Raw genomic sequence first — 19,999 nt, forward strand, 5'->3', positions numbered from 1 at the left:
AGTTGTTCATCGCTGAGAAGTGTGCTTTACTAGCTCTTTCCTCTTCTATCTGGAGTCATAGCATCTTCCCTCTATTCCCTCTCATATGAACCCTGCTTGAAGACTATTACTTTTGGCAACCCTTCTAATCTGTGGCCTGGTTTTAGATCTGTCTCCTGTTTTGCCCCACAAATGGTATTTGTACTCCTCTTGTTCATTTTGATTTCTACAAAAGAAGGGAAAAGGACTTTACACTACCATCTTCACATTGAAATCCAATGGAAACTATTGTTTAAATGTGAGGGTGAAATTAAGATATTCAGTCATTAGAAAGTCACCACACAAAGATACTCTTTGAAAGTGACATCATCCAGAAGAAAAATAAATATAGGACAGCAATGCAAAGCTAAACTTCTATATGACGCCAACATGGTTTGAGTGTCTATCAGACTACATGCCTACTTGCTTGGAAATTCCTTTGGTATTGGGAGCCCTCTCCTTGGAAAATACAGCATTTTGAGCTGGAGAGTCTTCAAGATCCCATCTCCTCATTTGGCAGTTTCTGGGGCCCAAGGTTCCTCAGAGGCACACTTTGTGTGCACTTTGTGCTCAGTGTGTAGAACACAGTAGAGATATAATAAGTTATAAATAAATGAAGGTCACATAGAATATGAAGAGTCACTTGATCATCTGACTCATGATGCAGAATTCTTGCTCTTCTAATTCATTGTTATTAAAATGACCTTATCCACTGTGAAATATCCATGTTATCCAGTGAAATATCACTGCTAAGTGTCTTATATTCATCAATGATCTCTCCTGACCTTTCCTCAATCTTTGGCCAAAGATACAAAACTACAATTTAAATTCTCATACGCTTTCTGGGTAAGTTAGGGGTTGAAGGAGTTGCTTTATGCATTAGTCATCCATTATTACAGAAATCTGATCAGATGGATTTTTAATACAGTTGGGATGGGGAGAGGGAAGAGATGATGACAGAGGGCTCAGTTCTCTGGTGAAAAAATGATCATTAGCATTGTGGTGTGGGAAGAATGGAGAGGTGGCATATAGGTCACTGCTCTAAATAGTGAAGACCTACTTACTCACAAATTTATGTATTAACTTGTTCTAGTAGTGTCTCATCTTCCACCAATCTCCCTACCCTAAGACAGCAAGTCTGATGATACTGACCTAAAAAAAAAAGATTAATTTTCTCTCCATCCAGTTAGTCTCTGGATTTGAAACTTTATTTTCCCTTTACTTCTTTCTTATCATCAAACCACAAACAAACGACTACCCTCTGAGAAGGTCTGTTCTGCTTGTTTTGGAGCTGCTTAGTTTGAAATATTTGATTCTCCTAGCCTACCCCATTCTAGGCCTAGAGCTCACAGCCAAGTACAGAATAATCTGGAAAGGATGGTGGGGTAAATATGTACCTTGGCTGTGTGTTCCCTACTGAGCAGTGGACATTTCTTGTTGTAGATCTTAACAAATGTGTACTCCTACAGCTCCAAAGGGCACCAAAATTTCCTCCCGGATAGTTTGTGATGCCTCTGCATGTCTTTTTGAAGCGTTCAGGGAGAAATGAACACTTTAATCCTTTAGGCTGAGTAGATGGTAGTACTGGGGTCCTGGAAATGTCAGAATTCACTGTGAATGCCAGTGTTGATAGGAGAAAAAACTCATGTAATTTTCTCCACCTACTTTAAAAACAAGTTTAAATAGTGACTTCTGATGAAATTAGCCAAGTGATTGGTTGGAGGATTGTCTTACTAGTATTATGCCAAATGCAAAACAGAGATTTTAAAAACATTGTGTGCCTTTCAGAAAGCAAAAGTAAAACCTTAAGTATCTAGTACAGTATATACACAGGTACATAGATCAACTATATATAGTGATCATTATCATCTATTTAGTGTTCATAATTCACAAAGTGGTTTTTACTTAATCCTTATGATAAATTCCAGGAGGAATTTTATTTATTTATTTATTTATTCATTCATTCATTCATTCATTCATTCATTGATTCATTCCATATTAGACCATACTAGTAGAGAAAGAATGCCATATAGCTAGATTCTGGTGACAGATTTGGGGCCCTGGGACTCAAATGGTCATGAGAGTTAGCTGATATCAGGGAAATTTTGACAAAAGTAGACTGAAAATTGCAATATCTGTTCAAGGATTTAGTTGTGTGGCTTTGAGCAAGGGTCTTTAAAATATTTTTTTGGTTTCAGTTTCCATATTTCTAAAAATGAGATTGGAATAGAGAATCATAAGGTCCCTTTTATCTATAAAAGTCACTGTAAAAAATAAAGCAAAAATTATCCACAATCTTTTTTATACCAGGAGTATTTCAAACTTCTAAGTATAGAATGCTAATAGAAATGGTGATGTTCAAAAATTAGTCCTGTGATAGAATTATTAATAGAACAGTAATATCAGAATTTTTTTTTTTTTTGAGACAGAGAGAGACAGAGCATGAATGGGGGAGGGGCAGAGAGGGAGACACAGAATCGGAAGCAGGCTCCAGGCTCTGGGCCATTAGCCCAGAGCCTGACGTGGGGCTCGAACTCACGGACCACAAGATCGTGACCTGAGCCGGAGTCGGACGCTCAACCGACTGAGCCACCCAGGCGCCCCAGTATCAGAATTTTTGAATCATAGGTGACAAATAATGACCTCCCTTCTATAAATCTTCTATAGAGTTGACAGGGCCATCCCATTGATAGGGAAATGGCCTTTTCACTTCATCTGAAGTTCTACATACCCTGAGCATAACCTCCACAGCTGACTGAAAGATGTCTAGTCAAAATGCTAGAATACAATATTAAAAAGAACGTCAAATCATGGAATGACCAAAGAACTTTTAGTCAAATCCTCACATTTTATAACTGGAGAACCAAGTTCACACAGAGAAACAGTAGCAGAACCTGAATCTGGGTCCCCTGATGCCCAGTCTGCCTCTTTTCATGGTCCTTTACAGCCTCTATGAACAGTCCTGGCTTCAAGGACAGGTGAGTTTGTGGTAAATGTGAACTGTGGGGCAGCTGAGACCACTTGGTTGGTCAGAACCTCAGCTTTGAAGAACTGCTCACCAGCTGGACAGGAGCTGGGTCCCCCTGACCTGTCCTAATACGATGCTACTCAACACCAAGAACGACCATGTGAATACTATTTGGAAATGAACTATAGCCCTAACATGATCTGTAGTAGAATATAATGGCTAAAACAACTTTAACAAGATTTTAGGAAGTGATAATCTAATTGCATTCTGCTTGATAACATCACATCTGGAGTTCATCTGCTCATTGCTGGATTTAAGTTTTAAGACATTGACAAACTAGAGGACATCAAGACAAGGCAAGCAGGATGGCGAGGGCTCTCTAAATGTTGTTGTAAATCAGGTTATACAGTGCCCTCCAGTTTTCAAAGTGCTTTGCCTACATTTATCCCTCCCACAAGGTGGTAAAGTAGGCTGGTAGGATAAATTATCCCTGCAATGGTGACAGAGTTAAATAAACGTTTCACCCTATCTCCCCTTCTAAATATTAAAAAAATCTGTGGCTTCTCCACAGCACAAGCAGTGTGCAGATGTTTGCTAAACAAATGAATTTTGCTTCAGAAGTGAATAAAGGGAATAAAGAATAAAAAATACAGGGAGGTTAATGCCAGGGGCTTAGATGTGTGTAATAAAGCTATCGACTGTTGCATGAACTTGCCGACATTAAGAGAAAATCAAGTGAAGCCGAGATGACCATTTGTCAGGGATTTAGTTAAGTCCAACAATTGTTATGAACTGCCTACTATATGACAGGCACCAAGTGCCATGAGGGGTGTCAAAAATGAATAAATCCTGGTCCCTACCCTTGAGAAGCATTCAGGGTAGGAAAGGTTGATATGTAAACTGATACATGCATCATTGGAGGTATATACATGCATATACAAGGTACAGTCGTAGTACCAGGGGTTTGAAGAATGAGGAAGAATTTGTCAGGAGGAGCCTGGACAAAAGGGTGGTCCAGGCAAAAGGAATATATGTGGTGTGCTTGGGATCTTACCAGTAGCAGGTATTCCTGTAGAAAAGATTCCTTCTTTGGGTATAAGTGTGATATAGAGGACTTTTAAAGTTCTTTCAAAAACCCATCTTTAAGCCCCTCAGAAGTCCTTAACATCTTGCTCTCTCTGATTATAATTCTCAGGGAGGTCCTACTCAGGCCAACTGCTTTAAATAAGAGTGCCAAATTCTCTACAAATGTTGTACTAAAACGTCAAAATATGAGGCACATTCAAGCAATTGTGAGCAGGAGGAAACCAAAAATTAACAGATCTAAAAAATGATTAAGGGAGTGTTAGCTCACAAATCAAATCCAGCTTTATCTGGTGGTATGCTTAAATTCTAGATTCCTAAACAGAAGTCTTGAGAAGGAGCTTCTTACCCTAATAATGGAAAATTAAACCAATTCTATCATCTTTGTCCCCTTCCCATTTTTCTTCCAGCACTTATAACTTCTGTTCCTTTGCTTGTGCCCCACTGTAATGTAACCTCCTTGAGGGCAGAGAAAATGTCTCATTTATTGTATTCTCAGAGCCTAGAATAGTTGCTGGCAAATATTAAAGCTTTCATTTCATGTATTCATTTAATGAAGGAATCCTTAGCTGAAGAGATCACCCCACAATGTGAGCAGTAAATACTAAGTTGTGATTTGGCTGATGCCCTTTCTCTCTAATTACACTTTGCAATTCTGCCCTCCTCTCCATGTGGTTGAAGCAGGCCTTTATAACTTTTAAGGCACTTGACATAAATGCCACCATTAGTGAAAAGAAAAGATTTTTGCGAGACTTGCTAAACTCCAAGAGCAGCAGGAATAAAGGAAGAATGTGTACAAAGTACTTCTTTGGCTTCTTTGGCCCTTAGGATCTCTACACTTGGTCAGACAGAATCAGATGCTCTTCAGTGGTATTCACAAATACTAAATCCATGTTGACATTTGCACATTATCTCCACAGATCCAAGACAGGACAGAACAGTGACAAAATGTTGGAGGATGGTTCTTTCCCATTATACACTGAGTTCACCTTCTCAGAGGCTGGGAGAAACCTCACTAATCTGCTTTTCACATTCTGGGACATAGGAAAAGGCTGTGTGAGGGGGTACTGGGATTTGGGGCCAGACTGACCCTTCTGAGACTTACACTGACTTCTCATGTGAAGATTTCTAAAGAGGACTACTGAGAACAGGCATGCTGTCTCTCCTTTTTATCCCACTCTCCATTATCAGTATTGTTATCAAGACTTAATTTAGAACTTGACCAAGAATTTTATTTTTCACTTGAGACATTGCTCAGTGGACTCAAACTGATCAAACCGGAAAATTTGGGAGCCATCTTTGATTTCTCTTTTATTTTCTATCAAATCACCAAGCCAACTGAAAATTTTTCAATTTCTCTCTCCTTTTTCACTTTTATTGCCACTTTTATTTCTGTTTGTTGATTTGTCTGGACTACTGCCACAGCTTTCTAGGTGGTTTCCAGCCTCCCCTTCCTCTAATCTTTGTGTATGACCACTCAATGCAATTTTGAGAACACCCAGTTTTATCTGGTGATCCTCAATCAACAACAACATAAAAACCACCACCACCAAATATTCCCAAATATCCAATGACTTCATGGTTAGTAATCATTCCTCAGCCTGGAGCTCAAGACATTCTAGTCTGACCCTAACTATTCTAATTGTGCTATCATCATCTACTGTTATCATTATCATATACATTTGACCCTTGAACACAGGTTTGAACTATGCAGGTCACCTTACACGTGGATTTTTTTTTTCCGATAAATATAGCACTGTGAATGTATTTTCTCTTCCTTGTGATTTTAACATTTTTTCTAGCTTATTCTAAAGATACAGTATATTAATACATGATAACATACAAAAAATATGTTAATCGATTACTTATGTTATCAGTAAGGCTTCTGGCTAACAGCAGGCTATAAGTAGTAGAGTTTTTGAGGAGTCTAAGTTATACATGGATTTTTGACTGCAGAGGGGGGTTGGTGCCCCTAACCCTTGTGTTGTTCAAGAGTTAACTGTAGTAATCTTAGTCCCTCTATTTTATAGTCAGGTTGGTATACCTATCATGTTTTTAATACATTACTCAACTCCATGTTTTGATGGTACTTTATGGGTAAACATTTTGAGGATACCCACATGATTATTCAGATCCTATATGTTCTTAAACATCCAAGTGAAGTTTCTTTTCTTCTAGGCCTTCCTCGCGCATTTGTTGGCTTCCTTGTATTCTAAACTTCTATGAAGCTCACTGTCTATCTCATCCTTTTTGCTAGAATCTTATTCCACCTTGAAATTTAACCCAATTTTTCATGTTTCTGTGCCATATGTGTGTCTTATATTAAATAAAGAGTAAGCTCCTGGTAAGGCTTCTAGAGGATTTTCTAGTCTCTTCTTTTTCAATCACATTGCTAACCCTAATTAAGTGAAACTTATGGAAGCATTTAATAATTTTCTTTGCACATAAGAATGCCCATCCTGTTTTAAGGGGAAAATTCGATGCTCTTCTTGTATTATCATATAATAATCTTAAGAATTTACTTCTGCATATGAATAACAATTGAATATTTGGGCGTGGGCAGATGACACAATTTTCCTCCTTCCTGTATTTTATGTTTCTGAACTGTACTTCTGAACTTATATGTTAAAGAGTTGTGGCCTGGGGCGCCTGGGTGGCGCAGTCGGTTAAGCGTCCGACTTCAGCCAGGTCACGATCTCGCGGTCCATGAGTTCGAGCCCCGCGTCGGGCTCTGGGCTGATGGCTCAGAGCCTGGAGCCTGTTTCTGATTCTGTGTCTCCCTCTCTCTCTGCCCCTCCCCCGTTCATGCTCTGTCTCTCTCTGTCCCAAAAATAAATAAAAAACGTTGAAAATAAATTAAAAAAAAAAAAAAGAGTTGTGGCCTATTGCCTCCAAATACATCAATTGATTAATTTATGAATACTGGAAGAAAAGTTAAAAATAGTCATGGACAATCCTGTGAAAATAACTGAAGATTCATTTAATATTTTTAGACTTAAATCTCTATAAAATCTGGACATGCCAAAGAGGTTATATCTGGGTCCACCAGAAGATGCAGCACCAACACTTAAAAACTAATAGGGAGAGATCCTGCAGTCAGCAGAACACTTTAATGCTAAAGCCTGCCCAAGCACTCTGTAGAAAGGTACCAGGCAGTGGACCTGTAGGAAGTATTAGTGATAGGACAACCCTCAGCCTTCTAATTGCTCAAATGTGCTGCTCACACAGATGGTGGTGATACTGAATAGTTAAGAAATGCTAGTAGAGAGAAGCAGAAACTAACTTAATTCATATTATTTACAAATAGAGAATGTTCTCAGCTAATGGGCTGAAAAAGAGTTATTAGTGCAGAAACGCAGAATTATAACCAGTGAAAGATTTAAAAACTCCTTTATGTTCAAATATAATAAGGACAAAAAAACCCAAATAAACATTTCTCATTTATTTAAAAACACAAATTTCCCAAGCTATGACTTATCTATTAGCATTTATCAGTCTGACTTTATTTTTAAAAGGTCTTAAACACCTACTCAGAATCAAACAAATAAAAGTGCCAAAGTTTTAAGAAACCATACGCTAACTGAGGATGTTATCTATATTTTCTTGGCCCAATCAATGTTTTTTAAGAGGTGGAGATATTGGCATTTTTCTCTTAAAAGAAATGTTTATACGTAACACTAGCCTGTAGCACAGAGCATCCCACAGAAAAACACGATGCCATTAAAAAACAAACAGGAATCCTGAAAGAGAAAAGAAAGCCTAGTTTGAATACAATAAATTGTACCCAGAGACTCCCTTCCCATTATTCTTTAGGACAACCAGAGAATCCTGACCTGGACCCTTAGCCCAGCTGGGTAAGAAAAGACCTCAAACTGCTAAGTACTAAAAATATTACTTGTGATACTTCCCCAATTACCTGTAATTGTCTTCTCTTAACAAATGTCAATTTCTTAAGATGACTTGTTTGTATAAGCTCCAGACTGTCAATATATTCTAACAATAAATTTATTATTCATACAATTAATTATAATACATAATTAATATCCATTTTGCTAAAGAAATTTAAAATATACATTCAATTGTAGCCAAGTATTCTTAAAAAGAGGTACTCAATCCCTTTTCTTCTGAGTTCATTTCTCCAGAAGACCAGTCCTTAAGGACTTCTGGAGTCGAGCGATATTGGCATCCAGCGCTGCAAGGCCATTTCGGAAGTCTTGTTCATCTCGAGAAGTGAACGTTGAAAAAGAGGAGATGCTCCAGTCAGACGTCAAGTCAGAATTAAAAAAGCTACCATCGGAGACAGCACTACTTTTCACTTGAATGCTGCCGCTCTGACAAGTAGAGGGGCCATGACACGCCGCCAGTTCTGGTGGCTCCTCAGGGGCGGCAGGTATCTTGCAGATGGCTTCCTTTATTTTCTTGAGGAGCTGCTTGTCTTCCATATCAGGTGTTCTGGAAAGTTTCTCAGGGGTATCTTCTGCTTCCTTTTTGGAAGAGGAACCAACTCCGGGTGCACACGATTTATTTTCTTTTTCAGAGACAAGTCCACTGTTGCTGACCAGCTGCGGTGAAGCCACAGTGATCTGTGGCTGGGGGGATAATCTCTTAGATAATGGTGATTTCTTTTTAGAAGTGCTTCTAGCAAATGGAATGTAAATTGTATTATCCAAATTACACTCATCGTCTATTAAAGTTGTGACTTCACTCTCATCAGAATCCTGTTTTGAAAGGGTAGGAATGATCCCAGGGGCTGATACTTCCTCCTTGTTCCTTGTGTTACCATGCTGAGGGCTTTTGGAGGGCAGAACATTTTCGTAAGGTCTACCTGGTTCTATGTTCTCCTCATTGTTAACTGTAGAAAGTGGCTGTGAATGTATGAAAGCGTGATCTGTTTCTAACTTATTTAGGTAGCTCATTATGGAAGTGTGAGCTGGGATTGGGTCACACTTGGGTTGTTTTTCATAAATGTTCAAAAGTGATTTGGTAAGATTATTTCCAGACTTGCAGCGAGCACTGTCCATACTAAGATCTGAGAGAAGCTTTGCCATACTGCTCTGTAAAGTTCTGTTAAGAAGAATTCAGTACACTAATTATTCTTTTTACCGGTTTCTTTCATTTATTTGTTTATACAGCTTCTTTAAAAGAAAGGATCTGAGGCAAGCACCTGGTTCCTAACATTGAAAAAAAGTAACTAAAAGCAAAATTCAAGGAATGAACTCTGGAATGAGTACATTACAATAAAATCAATCAAAGATCTCAGTCTGTATCAAATCTGATATTATGATATTTAGAAATAGAGGCTCAGTATTTTTTTCTCTTAGGGTATAAAATGCTTTATTTTTGAGCAACATTGTAAAATGGTGTGAATTCCGTTAGTAATTAAGCTATTTCTCTCCATTCAAAAGATATATGCAAAGGACACTGGAACAATACTGGGAAAAAAGGATAGTTAGAGATAAATTCTGGTATAATTAGGTATGACCAGCAGCTAGGTACCAGAAGTGTGGCATACGAAAAACCACTCAGGGTCACATACTATCATTGCTAGCTGTGATCTTGGGTAAGTCACTCAACCTTTCTGAATCTCAAGTTCCTCAATTGCAAAGTGAAGGTATCCACTTCAGAATTACAATGAACATCAAATAAGATAAAATATAAGGGTAATGTGCTTATTATCATTAGCACAGCTTCAGGCTATATGGGTGTTCATTTGATGGCAGCTTTTATTAGCAGACCTATTAAAGCCATTTTCTATCAAGCTTTTGGACTTTTTGAATTGAATCATCTATATATTCTTACGTATCGATAAGAAAAGAAATACATCAATTTTTTAAAAGATACAAAGGACATTAACAGGAATTTTTGAAAGATTAAAAGTAGCCAGTAAGCATATCTTAAAAGTTCAACTTTTAAGTAGAGAAATTCAAATTTTGAGAATGTGATTATTTTGGAGGAGGCCTATCAAATTAACATAGTAAAATAAGAATAATACCCACTGTCAGAGAAGCTTGAAGAAACAGGTACTATCAGTGGGACACGTACACTGGTATAACCCTTCCCGAGAGCAAACTGGCAATCCATCAGAAGACTTAAATATTTATATATCTCACATTTTTGGATCCACTAATTTGCACTTCTAGGAATTCATCCTATATATATATAAAGTTTCTCAGGGGTATCTTCTGCTTCCTTTTTGGAAGAGGAACCAACTCCGGGTGCACACGATTTATTTTCTTTTTCAGAGACAAGTCCACTGTTGCTGACCAGCTGCGGTGAAGCCACAGTGATCTGTGGCTGGGGGGATAATCTCTTAGATAATGGTGATTTCTTTTTAGAAGTGCTTCTAGCAAATGGAATGTAAATTGTATTATCCAAATTTAATACAATTTAAATTTGTATATATATATATATATACACCAAGAGGCTGTACCCAAGATATACTTGCAAAGATATAATTTATAATAGAAAATAGGTGGATTTAGTATCTTTATCTTCAAATAGAGTAGAATGATTTAGGTAAATTATGCTCTAATTGTACCATAGCTATTTATAGTTGTGTTGTAAGGAATATTTGTTGGGTCCATTATACAAGGTTAAATTTAAAAGAGCAGTCCATAAAACAAAACAAAACAAAACAAACATCTAAGGTTCACTCAGACTAGCAGTTACGAGGAAGTGTTACCAGGAATAAACTATTTTAGCTAAGGACATACCATGTGCAAGAGAGAAAACCTGGCTAGGAATTAAGAGATGTGAGTTCTAGTCCTTGCTTATTAACTTTCTATTAATATTTAACTTGTATGGTCCCAGTTTCCCCATCTATGAAAATGCATTTATTAAAATCTTTCCATCATAGATGAGGAGACAAAATAATAGATATGAGAGAGAGAAGACTTTGGGGGAAAAAAATCAAAGTATACTATTAATAAAAGATAAACCAGCTTCTGATTTCATGCTCATAAAGGAGCTAGATTTAGTAATATGAAAAAAAAACATTTTGAGAAGAAAAGCAATTTCTCAGACAACTAAATCCTCTGCTGCACTTTCTGCGAGAGGCTGAACACCACGCCCCTTAAATGAGGAGATGCTCCCAGGGACACCTAAGCAACTGCTCATGGAACCTGACCATGCTGAGTGGCTATCCTATTTTTCTCTTCCAAATGGATTATATGCCATAGGTATGTTTTAAAAAACATTTATTGAGGGGCATCTGGGTGGTTCAGTCAGTTAAGCGTCCGACTCTTGGTTTTGGCTCAGGTCATGATCTCACAGTTCCTGAGTTTGAGCCCTGAGTCGGGCCTTGTGCTGACAGTGCGGAGCCTACTTGGGATTTCTCTCTCTCTCCCTCCCCAGCTTGATCTCTCTCTCTCTCAAAAAAAAATAAATAAATAAATAAAAATAAACATTACAAAAATTAAAAATAAATTTTGTTACATAATTTACTATAAAATTCACCCCTTTAAAGTGTGCAACTGAGTTGTTTTTAATATATTCATAGTTATATAATCATTACCTCTATCCAATTTCAGAACATTTTCATTACCCTAAAAAGAAACTCTATATCCATCAGCACTCACTCCTCCTTCTTCCCGTTTTCTTTCAGCCCTTGGCAACCATCCATCTATTTTTTGTCTCCATGGGTTTGCCTATTCTGAACACTTCATATTAAGTGGAATAATACAATATGTGGTCTTTTGTGACTGGCTTCTTTTACCATAAATACTTGATAATAACAGAGTTTTCATCCCAAAAGTAGTCCTCAAAAAAGAGGAGATGCTTTTCTTTGGAGACTTTATAAAGGCTTTCATAAGGGGACCTTCTCTCACTTTTACTTTGAATAAGAGTGGTATAAGCCAACATTTTAGATACTCTGACTAGAGCCTAATTAATTATAACACTACACGGATACACAAGTGTCTTGTTTTTCCCTATTGTTCAATAAATATTTGAATGAAATATGAATGTGGAAAAAAACAGTATTTCTATGTTCATATAGCTTATATAGAATCATTTCAAATATATTTATAAAATTAAATTAATAGATTAAGTATTATAGATACATTACTATTTCATCTATTTTCCTAAGTGTGTCATTCAAAATGGATCTTCTCATTTGAAATATGAAGGAGATTATTTTATATTCAAAATTATTTTATATCTGAACTATGAACTTCCAGTATCATTCAAGTGTATGGTCAGATCTAATGATATTCAGGCCTAACATAACAGACTTCTCTAGGATTTAAGTAAGTAGTTGGAAATCCAATTCTTAACAAATGTCTCAAGAGAAAATTGTACTTTTAAAGTACATATCAGGTAAAAATTGAGTGCAGTGATTTTATTGATTTGAGAAAAGACATATTAGGGAACAAAGGGCTCTTAGGGGTTGCTGCTGACTCCCTCACTTCACTGATGAAATAACTGAGGCTCACAGAGGCTACATGACTTTCCCAAGATCATCTGGCATGAGGGCTCACTGTGCTCAGTGCTTCATGTGAGTTATTTCTTAGTGTTCCCATCAACCCTAATCATGCTCCACGTTAAAGCTGAGGTTTATAGAGGTTAAATAACTTGGTTAAAGCCATACAGCCAGCACAGGGTAGAAATGGGATTCCATTCAGATCTCTCTGGCGTCAGAACCAGAGGGCTCTTAACAATTTGCTAAGTGAGTCTTCAGCTTATGTACATATAATAAGCTGAAGCTCTTTACAAGAGCCCTTTTCTTGGAATCACATGGTTTAGAAAAGCATTGAGCCAGGTTTGACATTTCTAAACCTAATTGGAGCAGAAGAAAACATCATTAGAAATTAGCAAAAACATCGACAAGAGAGAAAGGGGAAAGAGAGCAGACCTAAAATCATTTTTGAAGTCATAAGTAATCTGACAAGAGGCATGTTATTCAAATGAAATCAACATTACCTGGTTAATTCTCTCAGTCGGGTCACCTCAGCGTCACGCTGACGTAATGTTATTCCCAATATTTGATTTTCCTTTTCAGCAGCTTCTAACTTAAACCGGGAGCTTTTCACATTGACTAAGGCTTCCTCCAATTCTGAAACCACAATAAAATTTCAGTTTCCTTTTCCTTTTTAAAAAATGTGACCACAACTATAGTTCAAATACATACCAATTTTTATTCTTGTTGTCTCAATGTCAAATTGCTGTTTACTTTCAAGTAAAGTTTGCTCTTTCTCTTTAAATATACCAGCAAATTTTTTGTTTTCATCTTTCTGATTTTCAATCACTTTTAAAAGTTCTTCATTTTTATTCTGTAGTAATTCCTGGCTCTTCAGTGACTCCTGTAATTGGTTTTGCAGGGACTTGTTCAATGACTGAAGAGAAAACACTGCAAGACAAAACAGATCAAATCATTGTTTCCCTAATTTAAAAAGCACAAACCTGAAAAAGATCTGTGTATAAAAAGGAAAAGATCTGGAACTTATTGATTTGTTTAACCATTATATGTTTGAGCAGTTCCACGTAAATATTAAATATATCTCTAAAATTTGATGCAGAGATCATACCTTTCTTCTCCAACTGATATTTTGAGCATTAAGATTTTTTTTTACCTTTGTTAATGAAAGAATAATACATGCACAAAGTAAAAAGAATTCAAACACGACGAAATACCAATTACCAAATTATTCTCAGTGAAGAATCTCCCTTCCCACCCCACCTCCACTCTCCTCCCAAAGGCAACCACAATTAACTTTGGTATCTTTCTGGAAAAACACTTGTGCATATAACATATATATTTAAACAGAGATGAATAACACTTTTTCTCCCATAAGATTAATATGTAATTAGCATATAGATCTATCACATTCTTTTTAATGTCTGTAAAAGTATACGGCACCATTCATTTAATAAATACAGCCTTGAGTGAAGACTTACTATGTGTGAGGCACGGAATTAGAACTTGGACATACAGTAATGAATAGCAGAGACATAGCTGGTGCTCTCAAAGAGCTGATAACAAACAAGTAATCATAAATAGCGATAAATGCTTTCAAGAAAACAATAAGGCAAATGGTCAGAGACTAAAAAGATATAAGCTATTTAGAATGGCAACTACCAATCTCCTCATTTCCCTCTTTGCCTCTCTCTCCCACATATCTCCACCCCCACTGTTTATTCATAGTGGAACCAGAGTGACTTTTTCCAAGATTACTCTGGTAAAGATGAACACTTTTATGAAGTGTGTGTTCTGTTGGGTACTCGTATTTTTCTTATTGCTTTGTAAGAGCTATTTATATATTAAGAAAATTAAGCCTTTGTTATATCATGTATTATGAAAAAATTGTCTCCATTTTATTAATGCACTTTGAATGTGTTTACAATTTTGCCATGCAGAAAATGACAAAAAATTCTGAGAACAAATCTTATCAGTCTTTTCCTTTGTGTCATCTGAGTTTTGTCAAGTTTAGGAAAAGATCCCAAGAATAAAAAAACAAAGAAACAAATTGTTCTAATCTTTTCCTTGTTAATAGTAGTTTTTTTCTTTTTCCTAATATTTTAAGCTTTAGGATCCATAAGCACAATTTGGCAATATCTGTCAAAATTCGACTGACTCACTAATTCTACAGCTATTATCTACAAAATGCTCACACATGTGCACAAAGACACACGTACAAGATTTTCACTGTACCACTGTTTGCACTGGGAAAATACCTAGATAACTATCATCAGAGGACTTCAAATGCATAATGCTAGAAGCAACATAAGCAGAATACTCAAATAGTTCTTAAACAGAATCTATGTATTTTGATACAGAAAAATGCGCACTACAGGTTTTACTGGAAGGGGGAGCTAAGATGGCAGCATAGCAGGAGGACCCTAGGCCTGCCTTATCCCTCGAACATAGCTGAGTAACTATCAAATCATTCTGAATACACAAGAAATTGACCTGAGGACTGACAGAAGAAACTGTACAACTGGAGGGAGAAAAGAGGCCACATGGAGGAAGGTAAGAAGTGCAGAGACAGGGTTTGGGGGAGAAACAGATCACGGGTGCTATGGAAGCAAAGGAGCCCTTACATACAAGGAGAACACTTTCACAAAGCCATTGGCTGGGAAAACAAGACGGGCTGATTTTCATGAGTTTTTGCAATCAGTGGGGCACGAAGACTGGAGTTTTAGAGGTCCACCAGCTTGGCTGGGAAGAGAGACCTGAGGGGGCTGCCCTACTCCTGGAAAGAAGGCAGGCAAGCAACCCCGGGGCAAATGGCATGATCTGGGGATCGCCTAAGGCGCATTGGGAGAGACGGTTCCTACTTCTTGCAGCGCATCCGTGAGAGGTGACATTACTTCTCCCGGGACAAAAGAGCTGGTGGGTGCCATTTCTCTCCCTTGCCCTCAGCATAGGTACAGACACCAGCTGAGGGAAGCTAACCTGGATACCGGCTGTTTAGCCTGCTCCAAATCCCATGCCCCTGAGCTCCGGCACAACTGCCCTTCTCAGTCAAATCTGCATCACCCCCAGCGAGGCAAGACTCTCACCCTGAAGACCAGTGCAGGCCCCCCTCCAAAGCACTTCCTTGAAGTTTGGAATTTTAAAAGTCAGCAGGTTTGGCTGGGATAGAGACCAAAGTGCACTGTGCTGCCCCAGACAGGCAAGCAAACTACAGACAAGCAGTGTGAAAACAGTGATCTGAAAAACACCTGAGAGTTACAAGGGGCAATCACTCACTCTTCTGGGAGTGCTTCTCTGAGAGTACCAAGCACTGAGTACCCTCTCCAGGACAAAGGAGCTGGCTGGAGCCATTTCCTTCCTCTACCCATAGGCATAAACCAACTTCAAAAAAAAAAAAAGCACAGCACCAACACTGGCTACTTAATCTGCTTACACGAAGACCTGTCCTCCTGCGCTCTGTTTGTACTGCTTTTCTCAAGCAAGTTTAAGGACCAGTGCAGTAGGCCCTTCCCCAAGAACACCAGCACAAACCCCTGCACACATCAGGTCTACTGACCATAGAGTTCTGCAAAGCATCAGTTCTAGTGGAAGTAGAATCAAGTCTCATTTAAGAAGGAGGCCAGACACCTAGATAAAACTGACCACACTCTAGCCAAGGTCCAAGCACTGCCCACTGCAGGTAAGGAGAACCTCTGCAGAGGACTGACCTAAGGGATAGAGCAGCCAAAACACATTAGTGGAGTGCATGTAGCACACACCAGAGGCACTCCCTGAAGCACCAGGCCCTACATACTATATAACCTCTTCATAAAGTCATTACTCTCAGGAGCAGGAAACACAACAGGCTTTTCTAACACACAGAAGAAGACAGAGACCCAGACAAAATGCCCAGATGGAGGAATTCATCCCAAAAGAAATAACAAGAAATGGTCATGGCTAGAAATCTAATTGAAACAGATATAAGTAATAAGACTGATGGAGATTTTAAAATAACAGGCATAAGGATACTCCCTGGGCTTGAGAACAGCATGGAAGATATCAGGGAAACCCTTACTACAGAAATAAGAGTTAAAAAACAATCAGACAGATATGAAAAATGCAATAACTGAGATTCGAAACAACCTGGATGTAATGACCACAAGGATGGAAGGATGAATAAGTGATACAGCAGATAGAATTATGGAAAATAATTGGGCTGCCTGGGTGGCTCAGTCAGTTAAGCATCCGACTCTTGATCTGGGCTCAGGTCACGATCTCATGGTTCGTGAGTTTGAGCCCCACATCAGGCTCCATGCTGTCAGCTTGGGATTCTGTCTCTTCCTTTCTCTGGCCCTCTCCTGCTTGCACACCCACGTTCTCCCTCAAAACAAATAAATAAAAACTTAAAAAAAAAAAGAATTATGGAAAACAATGAAGCTGAACAAAAGAACGAAGAATGATGAATCATGAGAGTAGACCTGGGGAACTCAGTGACTCCATTAAATGTAGTAACATTTGCATCGTAGGAGTCCCAGAAGAAAAAGAGAGAGAAAAGGGGAAACAAAGTTTATTTGAGGAAATAATAGCTGAAAACTTCCCTAATCTGAGGAAGGAAACAGACATCCAAATCCAGGAGTTAGTGAGAACTGCTAACAAAATCAACAAAAAAACAGGCCAACACCAAGACATATTATATTTAAATTTGCAAAATATAGTGATAAAGAAAAAAATCTAAAACCAGGAGGACAAAAAAGTCCCTAACTTACAAGGGAAGACCCATAAGGTTAGCTGTAGATCTCTCCACAGATCACTCCCTTGGCAAGCCAGAAGGGAGTGGCATGATATATTCTACATGCTGAATGGGAAAAATCTGCAGCCAAGAATACTCTATCCAGCAAGGTTGTCATTCAGAATAGAATGAGTTTCCCAGACAAACAAAAACTAAAGCAGTTCATGAACACTAAATCAGTCCTGCAAAAATATTGAAGGGGCTTCTTTGAGTAGGAAGGACAGATCAAAAGTGACAAAGACTAGAAAGGAACAGAAAATCTCTAGAAACAATGATAAAACAAGCAATAAAATGGCACTAACTACATATCTATCAATAATTACTCTGAATCTAAATGGACTAAATGTTCTAATCAAGACATAGAGTGTCAGAATGGACTAAAAAAAAAAAAAAAGACACATCTATATGCTGCCTACAAGAGACTCATTTCAGACCTAAAGACACCTGCAGATTGAAAGTGAGGGGATGGAGAAAGATCTATCATGCAAATGGACATTAAAATAAGCTGGAGTAGCAATACTTCTACCAGACCAACTAGATTTTAAAACAAAGACTGTAACAAGAGATGAAGAAGGGCACTATATCATGATAAAGGGGACTATCCAACAAGATCTAACAATTATAAATATTTATGCCCCCAAATTGAGAGAACCCAAACATATAAAACAATTAATAACAAACATAAAGGAACTCATTGATAGTAATACAATAATAGTAAGGGACTTTAACACCCCACTTACACCAATGAACAGATCATCTAAGAAGAAAATCAACAAGGAAACAATGGCTTTGAAAGACAACAGACCAGACTGATTTAACAGATATATTCAGAATATTTCATCCTAAAGCAGCAGAATACACATTCTTTTTGAGTGCACATGGGTCAGTCTCCAGAATAGATCACATACTAGGTCACAAATCAGGCTTCAACAAGTACAAAAAGATTGAGATCATACCATGCATATTTTCTGACCACAATGCTATGAAACTTGAAGTCAACCACAAGAAAAAATTTGGGAAGACCACAAATATAAGGAGGTTAAACAACATGCTACTAAAGAATGAATGGGTCAAGCAGGAAATTAAAGAAGTAATAAAAAAATACATGGAAACAAATGAAAATGAAAACATGATGGTCTAAAACCTTTGGGATGCAGCAAAAGTGGTCACAAGAGGGAAGTATATAGCAATACAGGCCTACCTCAAGAAGCAAGAAAATTCTCAAATAAACAACCTAACCTTACACCTAAAGGAGCTAAAAACAACAACAACAACAAAAAATGAATCCTAAAGCCAGCAAAAGAAGGGAAATAATAAAGAATAGAGTAGAAGTAAGTGATAAAGAAACTGGAAAAAAAAACCCAAAACCAGAACAAATCAATGAAACCAGGAACTGGTTCTTTGAAAAAATTAATAAACTTGATAAATCCCTAGCCAGACTTATCAAAACAAAAGAGAAAGGACCCAAATAAACAAAATCATAAATGAGAGAAGAGAAATAACAACCAATATCACAGAAATACAAATAATTATAAAAGAATATTATGAAAAACTATATGCCAACATATAGTTTGCTGGAAGAAATGATAAGTTCCTAGAAACATATAAACTACCAAAACTGAAACAGGAAGAAATAGAAAACTAGAACAGACCGATACCAGCAAAGAAACTGGATCAGTAATAAAAAATCTCCCAAAAAGCAAAAGTCCAGGGCAAGACGGCTTCACAGGCAAATTCTAGCAAACATATATAACTTTATATATATATATATATATATATATATATATATATATATATATATATTTATATAACTTTATAACTTTAAGTTATAAATTTAATAGTTATAATATAAATATATATAACTATAAATATAAATTTAAATTTATAAAAAGACTTAATGCCTATTCTTCTTAAACTATTCTAAAAAATAGAAAAGGAAAGAAAACTTCCAAACTCATTCTATGGGGCCAGCATTACCCTGATTCCAAAACCAGACAAAGACTCCACTAAAACAAAGAACTACAGGCCAGTATCCCTGATGAAGATGGCTGCAAAAATTCTCAACACATTGCTAGCAAATCAAATCCAACAGTACATTAAAAGAATCATTCACCATCATCAAGTGGGATTTATTCCTGGAATGCAATAATGGCTCAATATTTGCAAATCAACCAATGTGATACATCACATTAAGAAGAGAAAGGATAAGAACCATATGATCCTCTCAATAGATGCAGAGAAAGCATTAGACAAAGTACAATATCCATTCATAATAAAAACCCTCAACAAAGTATAGATGGAGGGAACATCCCTCAACATAATAAAGGCCATATACAAAAAAACCCACAGCTGATATCATCCTCAATGGGGAAAAACTGCAAGCTTTTCCTCTATATAGTCAGGAACAAGACAGGAACAAGTCCACTCTCACCCTGTTATTTAACATAATACTAGAAGTCCTAGCCTCAGCAATCAGACAACACAAAAAAATAAAGGCATCCAAATCAGCAAGGAAGAAGTCAAACTCTCACTATTTGTAGATGACGTGATACTCTATGTAGAAAACCCAAAAGACCACCAAAAAATTGCTAGAACTGATACATGAATTCAGTAAAGTCTCAGGATACAAAATCAATGTACGGTAATCTGTTGTACTTCTATACGCCAACAATGAAACAGCCAAAAGAGAAATCAAGGACTCGATCCCATTTATAATTGCACCAAAATCCGTAAGATACCTAGGAATAAA

General features: G+C 37.3%; 1 protein-coding gene across 4 annotated transcripts in view; it reads right to left on the reverse strand.

The window, feature by feature from the left end:
- Positions 1–7,496: 7,496 nt before the first annotated feature.
- The window catches only part of CCDC14 (coiled-coil domain containing 14), a 49,544-nt gene continuing 37,041 nt past the window's right edge, over positions 7,497–19,999 (reverse strand). For 3 of the 4 annotated variants that reach the window (XM_011285914.4, XM_045037033.1, XM_006936118.5), the window contains 3 exons: positions 13,197–13,415; positions 12,989–13,121; positions 7,497–9,133 (listed from right to left, as the gene is read on the reverse strand). In XM_011285914.4, the coding sequence (XP_011284216.2) occupies positions 8,200–9,133; positions 12,989–13,121; positions 13,197–13,415 (1,286 nt within the window). In that variant the 3' untranslated portion in view covers positions 7,497–8,199. The remainder of the gene's footprint in view (positions 9,134–12,988; positions 13,122–13,196; positions 13,416–19,999) is intronic. The other variant, XR_002162477.3, reaches the window with a different exon arrangement.

Source organism: Felis catus, chromosome C2, assembly GCF_018350175.1.
Source record: "Felis catus isolate Fca126 chromosome C2, F.catus_Fca126_mat1.0, whole genome shotgun sequence".
In the NCBI taxonomy this organism is placed as follows: Eukaryota; Metazoa; Chordata; class Mammalia; order Carnivora; family Felidae; genus Felis; species Felis catus.